At 34.0% G+C, this 12,516-nt stretch overlaps 1 protein-coding gene across 5 annotated transcripts in view; it reads right to left on the bottom strand.

Moving 5' to 3' along the window:
- The window catches only part of Syx1A (Syntaxin 1A), a 58,073-nt gene that overhangs the window by 11,980 nt on the left and 33,577 nt on the right, over positions 1–12,516 (bottom strand). For 2 of the 5 annotated variants that reach the window (XM_022071816.2, XM_087349037.1), the window contains exons 8-9: positions 11,361–11,471; positions 600–691 (exon numbers count right to left, since the gene is read on the bottom strand). In XM_022071816.2, coding sequence (XP_021927508.1) covers positions 611–691; positions 11,361–11,471 — 192 coding nt within the window. In that variant the 3' untranslated portion in view covers positions 600–610. Of the gene's footprint in view, positions 1–599; positions 692–4,105; positions 7,398–10,480; positions 10,592–11,360; positions 11,472–12,516 lie in introns of those variants that run through there. The other 3 variants (XM_022071819.2, XM_022071817.2, XM_087349038.1) reach the window with 3 other exon arrangements.

Genomic DNA, 12,516 nt, shown 5'->3' with positions numbered 1-12,516 from the left:
GTCAAAACAGTGCCTTGAATTAGGCTACAAATGCTACCTACCACACCTTTACAATTCATTATTCACTGTCATCCTGTCATTTGATGCTACATAGTCTGAGCTACTAATAGGTGTCATTAAATAGACTATAAATAAATAAAAATCTATACTCATATTTTAATTTCAGAATAAATTACTATTTCTGATCTCAGAATAACTAGTGAATCTCCACAGGTATGTATGTTAAATACGATACAATGAAAAATCACAAGCATGTATGAAATAAATCGTAAAATCTATCAAATACCAAGATAAATACCAGCAATTTTTAAGATTAGGTTTATAAATTTCAAGACAGTTGCACACTGTTGACCAAGTATGTGAAACTTCGCATGGCAGTAACTTACGAATGTTCGGTCAGTCCCATTTTGAGCATCACGGAAAGGCACAACAATCCAAATGCTCTGAATGCTACAGTCATATTGTACGCCTCTACTTGATAAGTATGACAGTTGTGCAGGTACTCCGTACCACTGATAAAATTCAGATTTCAAACAGCTCTCAAATAATTTATATCGCTGCAATTACAGTTAATATGAACAGGTGATAATTGGGCTTACCATGGATCACTTCACATTGTGAAGTATCCTCCAATTGTTGAAGCCAAGATAACTCCAAGAATGGCGACGCAGATCATGATCATGATTTTCTTCTGCAGATTAAAATCCAAAAAGACCTTATTAGCAACATGAGTAATTTGCTACATCAAAGAACAGTATATGATTACACGAAACATCTAATGAAAGAGTTTTTACCTTCAATTTGGTGATACTCTAAACACACTGGAATTTTGTAGGAGACAGTAATGCTAATTACAAATTACAAGATTGTATCAGACTCTGACATTCTGAAACATAATTACTTTGTTCCTAAACATATATAATTCACTGCGTGATTAAATCATGCATACTACATGCACTGCCTATTCTATCCTCCAGGCGTGGACCAGTCTTGTTAAAAGTGTTAGCATGGATAACACTTTTAAAAAGGAAAAACAGTTATCTTATTTTATTTCATCGGTTCTGCTGTGTTCCAGTGTATGGAGTACCAATGAAACATTTAAGTAAAATTTACTTCTCATTTTTCAATGTATTAGCCAGGCTAACACAGCAAACATGACTAACACAAATATGATGCCCCTGCTATCCTTAGATTGTATAATTTTAGTAATATATAGATTACAAATTACAAATCTCATTATGCACCATCCTCCTCGAACTTAATCGATCAAAGGTCAACATACTCTCCTCAGCAGCTGTTCTGAAATACCCCATTGCGTTTCTCTCTTAATGTAAGACACCAAATTTCACAACTACATAAAACAATTGATACAATTATATTTTTGTATATTTTGATCTTTACATTTTTAAGTAGCAGGTAGGAAAAGAAATATCTTTAACTGAATGGTTCTAAGCATTCCCTTGTAGATTTAAAAAAAAAGTAACATCACAAATTTGAGAGCTGTTATAATTAAACACTCATTGTACTAATATTTTCAGCAAATCCTTTAATAATTAATTCTAATATTAGTTTTCATGTTGCTCAAGACTGTAGAAGGGACAATTCTGGAATACTTACTATATCCTCCTGGTACAAGGCTGGGAAAATGATCACAAAATTCTACTTTTGGTCTTTTACCTTTTCCGTATGTCTTGGCCATCGATTCCTCATTTGTATGCAGTCAATAGAGGAGTGCCTTGTGGCTAAATGGTTGAAGTTGGTTTATTCCTATGCTGGGAGACAATTTTTAACTCATACAGAAACAAATGAATGCTCCATTACCTTACAGACTAACTGAAAAAAAATATACCACTCAACTTACAGGCCCAGTGAGAGCTATAACACCACGATGACAACAAAATATATATTTAATATATCTTTTGTTAGACATGAAATTCACGTAACTTAGTATAAAATACACGTATGTAAAATCATAGTACTGAGGTCAAAAGTCAAATATGTCTGTATGAAAAAAACCTACACAACTCTCTCTCTCACTGGACCCTTTTATTGACATGAAGAAAGAAACTAAATCAAAATGTAAAAGGTAAAGTTGTCCCTGGTGCTTAATTAAGTACCATGGCATGAAGACATGAAGGAGTGGAGATACAACTCCATGCATTCTTAGCATCCATACTAGATGGAGGTCAGTGGTCATCTTTATGCCTCCAGCTGCTTTATCCCTGGTGAGGAAGCCCTCAGTACCAATCTGACAGTAGGGTGGGTGTGACCCAGAGCCAGTCTTGATGCGGTGGCAAGGAGAAAAATCCTGCACTTCCCAGGAATCAAAATCCAGTCATCTATCCCAAATCCTAGTTGCTATACCGACTGAGCTACATTGGCTCCAAATTTTATATGTTAATATTGCAAACACAAAACTCTCTTTTTGGAAAAAAGTCAACAGCATATTATAATAGAACACAGTCTTCATAAATATTAGTTCAGACTGTGACTGAAATAAGAGTTATGAACACATACAGAATTTTCTTTTTGCATAGTCCTCTTCTTAGCTTTATATACACCAATACATGCTTTCCACCTGTGTCATTTTCTGTTGATTATTTTGCAGGTAAGCAAAAATTACATACAAATAACCATGACAATATTGAACATGGACAATTCATATTACTTAAAAAAAGACAGGAATGCATGATTTACAAATCATTGTGGAAATGTTCATTTTATTTTGTGGAACACTTAACAACCATGTTTTATCAATTAAGATATTTAAAACAGAGACGTTTCAGTGCTATTAGTATGAGACCAGAACAGACTGAATATAAGTAATTTTCTTTGGTGTTTCCAAATGGTATAATCTACTACAGGGGAGGAAATTATAAGTCAGCTTTCCTCTGAGTGCTGAACACTGCTGTCAGAGTTTACTTTAAAGAAGCAACCACTAGTCTTTTCTGTCTCCTGCAAATGAAATATTTTATGAAATGAGGAGGGTGTTCAAAGTATTAAAAAACATGTATTTTCTCTCAAGTAATTATCAGTAATGCTACTCAATAATCAGCATGATTGGGTGCATAAAAGCTGAACCATATCTGGAAAAGCATTGGCTCTTTCCTCTTTGGAAATGCAATTAAAACCACAGCCCTCTAAGTGAGCTATACAGGTTGAAACAAATCAATTGGTTTCTTTGTGAGGGATTCAGCTTTACCCAGTGAATAAATTTAACTAAAAAATCCACTCATTCAAAAGATTAACTTGTGTAATGTAAGCGCTTTGATCACAAATTCCTGTCTTTCTTAATAACGGGTATCGTCAAACTGTAAAACTATTAACATCAAGCAGTGCTACAAATTCATGCTGTTCAGTTATGTGACTTCTAAAACTTACAACATTTGAAAATCTTAAGACACAAAATTTAATTGTTTGCGGGTGCCAACAATACAAATATTTGTGGGCAAAACAGAAGATAAGACATTTCTTGTGAAAATCAGTTATATACTCTATATATAAATTAACCAAGATCTTTAAATGCTGTGTTTAAAATTAATATTTTCCAATTAAGGTTAATGTTGATGTTTAGATGTGTATAATACATTAATGAGCGCATCCGAATCAACAAAACAAATTGCAAGGAGTACACACATATGTATGTAAATATGTATCTATTCCCAATGTCTTGGGCCTGAAATGTTTAATGACATATAAAGGGGAGAAAATTATTCATATACTTCTTATTCCTGATGTGCTGTATATGAAATATTTCATGGCATACACAGAAAAAAAAGTTCAGCACAAAATGAAATAAAGAAAAAAAAATTGATTTGTGTCTACATAAATACCATAAACAATATAAAATTTGCAAAGAATGTATGGAAAATGTGTGTATACTTTTCAGTTCCTGCAATTCTGCATGGTGTACATAAAACACTAATATATTTAAATCATCATTCAGTATTCTAGAAATATGCGGAAAACACGCAATAATACAACGTATATAATGACTCTGATTCCAAAACGAAGCATGTGATTGTGTGTTGTGTTCAGTGTCTTACATTCAACAACTTCATGTTAGCATTTTATTAACGCTCTTACATCAGAAAATAAAATAATATGCAAAGTCTGTGTTGTTTAATAAATTGCAAATTAACTGTACATCTTTTAAAAACAGAACACAAAAAATAAAATACGTAGGACAACACATAATGAAACATAAAAAACTTCAATATTTGCATGAATCAAGCAATAATGTTTTTGATTTATTTACAGGATCACTAATCACAGACTTTGAGGAACTAACCAAACAAACGAATCATACAGAGTGCAGTAATTATGATTCAAACTTGCTGTGGAGTCATCAGGTTGGTCCATGCAATATCCCTCGATGCAGACTTTCTTTCAGTGACGGCTATTTCGTGCAATTACATTAACCAAAACACATGTTTTTAATGTAAGTCGTTCTCCAATTTAATGCTGCCCCCCCCCCCCCCCCATCTCCAAAGCAAAAAACTGACTTCAAAATCTCTTATAGAATACGTATACATACCATTTTAAAGGTATTATAAAATTATTCTGTTGTGCCCGTATGTGATACAATTATACAACAGATTAAACTGTTAATAATAAAAACACTTCTGTTCTCCTCCATGCACCGCACATAAATTATCATGCTGCAAACATAATTCTAAACCAATTATTACATTCTTCAAACTGTATAAAACAGTAACTCCATTGTACTGGCTGTTATTGCATTGCTATTATTATCAATAATGGTATACTCATAAACAACTTATTCTCTGGATCACTATCACAAAACAAAAGTTTCTGCAACACTTTGTAATGAATGAAGACATTTCGAAGGTCAACATAGGATGTGAACAGTGGTGCATCTAGTATAACATTTTATGCCCAACTTACTAATCTTCTAAAATAATGCTAGTAGCAAATTCATAAGATAAGAAAGCAAAATATATAAAGAATATATAACACATTTGAAATATACATATTATGTATTACTATTCGAGAACTGCTACATAAAAAATGGGACAATAACCGCAAATTAGCACATTTTTCATGACACAGACTCAAACCCAACAATAGTAAAATAGAAAAAGGAATTATTAAAAGAAACACAAACCAGAAGGGAAGGAGGAAGAATGTGGTCATTTTACACAGCAAACTCATCTCTCAGATTCTTATTTAAACACAAACTGGCTTTTGTTTTCCAGTTTGTTTTCTAAGAGACAGTCACATGCCCTTTCTTTGGGGTCACAATGGAAATATTAAGTCTTACTTTAAACTGTATACCACGTCTCAACTGGCGTCTGGCACTAAGTGTCTTTTCAAAGTGTAAACAGTTTTTGTTTGTACGTATGATTTATATGTCTCATTAATTGTAACCATTTTTCATGTTACATATCTGTACATAAGAAGTTCATTCCAATAGTACAGTTAGGCATTTTGAGATCATACTCCACATTTAAGTACTGTGCAGAAACAAGCAACATTACAGTATTGCCAACACAATCCACTTGACCTGGGAAGTTTCTCAGCTATAAGGAATGTACATTATTACAGATATCTTCAATTGATATATATAAATATATTATACTGTATGTAATATTTACAATCGATATGATAACTACTGCACAAATAAATAAGTTCGTTAAGGACACCCACCTCACGATACATCTGACATTCACACATACAATTTCTTATTCACTAACATAAACACAATGTAATTCATATAATGATATTAACTGTCCAACTGAAAAGCTATGGAAAGAACAAGTTTCTAAACAAACCTCTTACTATGTGGTAGTCAAGCACTATAATAAAAATATAATAAAAACAGGTAGAAATCAACACTTCATACAAATTATTCCTTGAAATCATCTTCAAAAGGACAAGTAAGGTCGCTTGTACTGTTGTTGCTGCCAACAATAGTACAAGGTAACTTGTACTGTTGTTGCTATCAACAATAGTACAAGTAAGGTCACTTGTACTGTTGTTGCTATCAACAATAGTACAAGTAAGGTCACTTGTACTGTTGTTGCTGCCAACAATTTTTGTGTATGATGAAACTAAGGGTGCACTAATGTCTACTGTTTTAATAATGATTAAACAGCAACAAACTTGGGGAGGACCCATTTTTCTGTGGTTGGATGTTGTCTGGTGACACATTTACAGACTTCTATAACTTCACGAGTTAAGACATTAACGTGGTTTGATTTTAGTGGGGTGTTCAAACAGAAGTCTTTAATAATGGAACAGTGGAAACTGTTTCATGACACGTTTTCATATCAGTTTTCTGGGTCGTGTTGCGACACAGACTTGTAGGTTGGAACCAATGCTTTGGAGGAACATACTGGCTCCTTCTTCATCCCTGAGGCAATATGTTCCTCCTAAACATTGGTACCAACCTACAGTACTGTTTCCCTCACTTCCATTACTGACACTGTCATGCTTCTGGGATATTATCCAAGCACAGAACAGTTAAAAAAAAACTACAAAAAATATAATCTGAAGGCCAGTGCTTTGCACTCAAAACATGTCCAACTTAAAAAAATACTTGGAAAAGAATACATATGAAGTAGAGGTACGCATGGCAGTTTCACGTGCGGGGAATAACCAGATGCAATACTGCACCTATGCAGGAAGGATAAGTTATAAAATATCTAAAAGGCTTAACAGATTTTTCTGTTTTCAATAATAATACTGTATTTATTCAAATAACCTCTAACAATTTTATTTTTTATCAAATAACAGGTTCACATTACATTCAATGAACAAAGTGCTGTATGTATTTATTACCACATTCTGTTTTTTAATATCGATTTCAATCAAATAATAAATTTTATTTTCATATTTCATTCTCTTTTTTTTTTCCACTTAGGAAATGATAAAAATTTGGGATGCGTTATATTTGAGGGTCAGTGGTATCTGGATAAATACAGTAACTGGAATTTGGAGTATGTATTATATAAAAATGAATATTTTATTGAAGTCCTTTGAAATTTAATACTACTGCAATTCACATTCAAACAGAAACTATCACAACTGTGACAAGAGTTGGTATCACAGCTTCCTTATAAACTTTTTATAAGCTACACAGAACATAAATCAAATCTTGTATCATAGTTTTTGTGAAAACTTCCCAGTACAAATGACGTACATCTACGACTACATACCACTAATGCTCATTATAGTACCCTACTTCCGTAAGCATTCATGGTATTATAACCACTGCAGCAATCATAATCTGGAGATGGTGAGGGGTTACCTCTAGGTATGTCTTAGGCTATAACCAATGCGGGGCATTCACCAAACAATTATAACGTCACAGCCAAAACAATAATTAAAATGGCTAGGACTATTAACAGGCAGATTATGATGAGGATTTTTTTCTGTGAACAAAAAGAAAAAAGGAAAACTTAAAATCATGACACATAAAGAAAGACAAATTAAGAGACAGTTTACACGGCATTAAATAACTAATGCTCATATTTGAAAATTAATTACAGAATAAATTTAATTAATATCTGAAAATTGACAACTAAGTATAGAACAATTTAAAATGTAATATTTAACAAAAATTCAAAATTGCTTCACATAAAGAATTCCTTTATATATATGTGTGAAAATATAATATTCTGTCAGTATTTTAATGAAAATTTGTCTTTACTATGACAAAAAAAGTTATACTTACAGTATAAGAATATACACAGAAAAAGAAGTTAAAGCCTGTTTTGTTAAAAAAAGCAATATTTGTTAGCAATGTGAAACTAAACTTTAAAAGCGCAGGATAAAAAGTTGGGAGATGTAATACTGAAACAGAAAATAATTTGTGAGCAAAAGAATGTTCAGACACTTACAAACAGCAACAGCAATACTGCACATGCACATATTAATGGAGACCACAAAAAAAAAATACAAGCAATGAAAATAAATTCATGCCATGGAATGTTATTCTCTCTCCTATTCTAGTACATTTTATAATGTGTCACCACAGTACTGAAACAAAATAGTTCTTATTACAGCAGACTCCTGATTATCTAAATTGGTTGGAATATGTTTTCCCAGATAATTAAAACCCCAGAGAATCCATAAAAATTAAAGAAAACATGCACATGTAAAAAAAAAGTTTATTTACAGATATACACTATGCAAATTTGTAAGGATTTATTAACAGAAAGAATTATATAAAAAAAATTAATACAGTACATCCTAATTGGTTTTTAAAAAAGGTTTCCAATGGTTGGTAATAACATTCCACTGTCGTAAACTTCAGGTTTTAGCAACAACTGATTTACGTTAATACGGTAAATAATGTCAATGTTGTATTTATTTATTTCTTTTTAAACATTCTAACTTTTACAACAGATTTTCTAAATTAATTTTTAGTTTTCATTTAAATAAGCTAGAGTGTAGTTAATCTGTAACCCACTTAAACCACCCTCGGATAATCAGGAGCCTACCGTTTGCACATATGTTATTTACCACATATTTCCACAGCAAAAGTAACTTCTAGGTGTCTATTAAAAATGTTATTTATTACTGTGACATCATCACTGATGACAATGTGGATTCTTTCTCAAGATGAATCTACTGCACATTAATACAGCGGCTGTTACAATTACAATTATCCTTGTATACTGTAATGGAAAACACCGAAATAACTCCACTGGAAATATTTATCCTTCTATTAGTTTTTCTTTTTGTCTCCCAGTCAATCATGTATCACACACAACCACTTTGCAAGCGTCTAACACAGCACTGAGCTGCTACTAATCATATAACTAAATGTATGACCGTTCACTGCTCCCCACTAGTCAGGTATCTACTGCTCACACATTTCAACACTGGAACCACAGAATACACAATGCATTGCTTCAACACTCAACACTCACCGTCTCACTTGTAATAACTTCTTGTTTGACTTGAATTCAAACTCTGACAAAAACAGTGCCAGAACTCAAAGTTGGTTCTGGAACTGTCCACCAGTTTCTCTGACACAGTAGAAATTATGCTTCCTGACGACACAAATTAGAAGCCGGACAGAAGAAACAAGGACGTGCCACCAAGGGTGGCCCATACGCTAGGGGGATGATAAAATGGAGACGTAACACCAGGCCAGCTGTCGGTTGCAGCAGGGGAGGGGGTCTTGCGACAATATGCTTATCAACGTGAATATTACATTAAAACGGTTTATAGAAATGGGCTACTCTGTTCATAATTAACACCTAACAAACAAAACTGTTTATATAAATGGGCCACATTTAGAGAAATAAATTGTTTTCTCAGGCTCCAGGGCAACAGAATATTTCATTCTTGTATCTGGTTTTGAAACTGACATAATATAAAAACAATGAATGGGCATGGATTCATTAGAAGTCACAAAATAAAATAATGCCATGGAGGCAACTGAGAAAAGAGGAGTTACAGCTTCTATTCATACTTGACCTCCGAACTAGATGGGGCTGAGTGGTCAGCATCATGTCCTAGATGTGCTTTACCCCTGGGAAAGGGCCCATGGTACCTACTGGATAGAAGGAAGCACATTGGGCCCCAGGGCCAGTCTGAATGCATAGGTTAGAAGAAAAACCCTTTACCCTTGGTGATGATCCTACCCTGATCATTCAATCTGTAGTCAGACACTACTGACTGTGTTACCCTTGCTCAAAATAATGTTGCATTTTCCTTGAATAATAATAAATGTGGTCCCCTGTCCTTGTTTGTAAATCCAGAGGGAGATATTTATTCTGCAAGTTCTGAAAAGCAATATGCACGTAATGCCTTTCTTCTTCTATGTTACTACTACAAAGGAAAAAAAGGTGATACAGTCAGTGAACAGATAAACCTCACGTTAATATCAGTACACATTAGAGATGTTCAATGACTTTCTAAACTAATAATCTCTAGCAATGTATGTGCTCTAAAATGCAGATAACATGCCCAACATGTTGACAGCAGAATGGGTTTCCACCACACAAAATGAGGCTACTAATAAAGAATTAATTGACATTACGACAAAATACACTAACAAGCTAAAGTATATTTGAATTCCAAACTTCTACTATTTCAACATAAATCATGCCATTACGTGAACTACTCATTCTACTTTTTCATTTATGCTATTTAATATAAATTTTCTTTGTAATTCTGTACAGATTAATGACTCTTTGAACGTTCATCTTAATAAAATTCAGTTGCCTTCAGTGCTATTTTAGAGAATTATAAATCTTAACCCTTTGCCAGATCACATAAATCTACTTTATCCTGTAGCTATCTGACTAACTCATTTAAATGTTCTTTGCACATAACGTTACAGAACATTAAGTACAGCTGCACTTCCTACTATGCTGGACATGGAAAAGCGTTAAGATAGCAATGTCACATCTGAAGCTACTGGTCAATGACTGTGATCCCATAGTTACAATAAGTCATGCAATACTGACACCGTTTTATCACCACCATCTTCACACATTACCTTGCGAGCCTTGTGTCGGTAGTCTTCAGCTATAATGAGATTTCCACGAGCAGCTACTACAGCATCCCCCGATGATGCTACGTGGTATTCGATCCTGTCAACCAACTCACCCTGGGCAATGCTCCAAGAGCAGAGCCAGTATATGGGCGACGTTAGCGACACGAGATGACGAGAGAGGATTAAAAGGATTGGAAAGTGAAGTTATGTCATAATAAGGAGAAAAGTGGGAGTCTCAAAGTTATGGGTGGTAACGACGTTATAACATAAATAGCAAGTGTGTTAGAAAGTGCAACCACCAAAATTAAGACATTCCAAAGTCACAAACATTGACACCAGTAAATCACGCAAAATCCACACATCAATATCAAAATACAAACACCACATATGTATACAAGAGCAGGCACACAAGTTGGAAGAATTTAAGGTACATAGTTTATATCAGTTACAAGACAGATTAAAATTATAAACCCATGTTACAACATAATCAGCACAGAAAATGACAAAGGCACCAACACCATCACAGACACGGTGTTACAAAGAAAAGTTACGACAGAGCAAAAGTGAATGCATAGTGTTTAGGAGATAAAATGTTAAAATAGTCGCACCACCAAAAGCCACGAGGTTGTTTGGTGCAATCAGGTATGAGTTAAGAGGATAAATTAAATATATGGATGTTACAAAGAAAAATCATTGTGAGGAATACATTAAGAGAAAAGGCCAATAGTGGAAGCAGCAAGAGAGGAAAATAATTAGAGGATATTGGTTTATTGGTATCAGGAATATAATAAAAAAAAATGATGGGGGGGAAAAAGAATAAATATGATTAGCTATGTACACTCAGGTGCACAAAAATCTAAGATTACTTAGTAGTTTGACTTACCCGCCTAGCTTTACTCTGATACTTGAGTGCCTTCTTGGTATCTTGTGTGGCGGTCTGGACATAGTCCACTGCATGTTCTACGTGATACTCGATACGATCTATCATTTCCCCCTACAATGGACAGACCCAGCAAAAAAAGAGAGAGAGAACAAAACGGGACAAACCCTTACTGTTAGTTAGAAGAAGAGGAATTAGAACAGTTCATATGCACCCATGCTTAAAAAGAAAGCCAAGTATCATGCAATATTACCATACGACTGTGTTCAGACTGACATGAAAGCCTTAAAAGAAAAGTAAGTCTGAATGTATTAAAACAACAGTTCACAAATATAAAGTTGCAGTAAATCAGTGGTAAAGAATACACACACTGTAAAAGTAAAAAATTAAGAAATGAGATTTTCTTTTTGATGTGAGAAAGAAAAGTTTTTGACAGTAAATACAAGTAGTTTTGCAGTATACTTATAGAGCTTACTACAGCATAAAAGTACTTCACCACCTACACATCAATATTGTACGATGAAAGACAAATTACATGAGCTAAAAGAAATAATGTAAAGTTATTATATGAGTATAGGACGTATACAAAAGCAGAGTATAAAATTAAATGGTTAGGACATTCCAATAAATGAAAAAGGTGTGTAGAACTAACAACTGACACAGATTTCAAGGCTACAATGTACTAGGAACCTGAAACCAAAGCAATATCTGTATAGGGGAGAATTAAATTAGCACCTCTTATATACAAAGTAAACTCTTGTCACAAAAGAAAAAGCCTCTTAAATTGAAACATGGAAAGTCTAAACTAACCATGAACAGTCTGCCACGCCATAGCGCAGGCAGATAGTGGTCAGCTTCATACTGTGAAAGCCTGGATTCACGCCCAGGTCAGTCCACGTGTGATTTATGGTGGACAAAGTGGCACTGGGGCAGATTTATCTGAGTCTTTCAGTTTTCCGCTGCTAATATCATTCCACTGCTGCTCCATATTCAGTCGCGCATCATATGGGTGGTGGGCAATGGGCCTGTTAGTGGCCCAGTTCCACAGAAACACAGTCACACCCCATCACAACGAGAAACTCACGATATTTACCGCTGAGTTATTGATGACAAGAAAACTTCACATTCAATCCATACCATACACAAATATATGGTATAT

Source organism: Zootermopsis nevadensis, unplaced genomic scaffold (genome assembly GCF_977971745.1).
Source record: "Zootermopsis nevadensis isolate Lab colony 2312 unplaced genomic scaffold, Znev_1.0 Znev_ptg000015l, whole genome shotgun sequence".
In the NCBI taxonomy this organism is placed as follows: Eukaryota; Metazoa; Arthropoda; class Insecta; order Blattodea; family Termopsidae; genus Zootermopsis; species Zootermopsis nevadensis.
The sequence above is the reverse complement of the archived record's forward strand: the minus strand, read 5'-3'. Positions and strand labels throughout refer to the sequence as shown.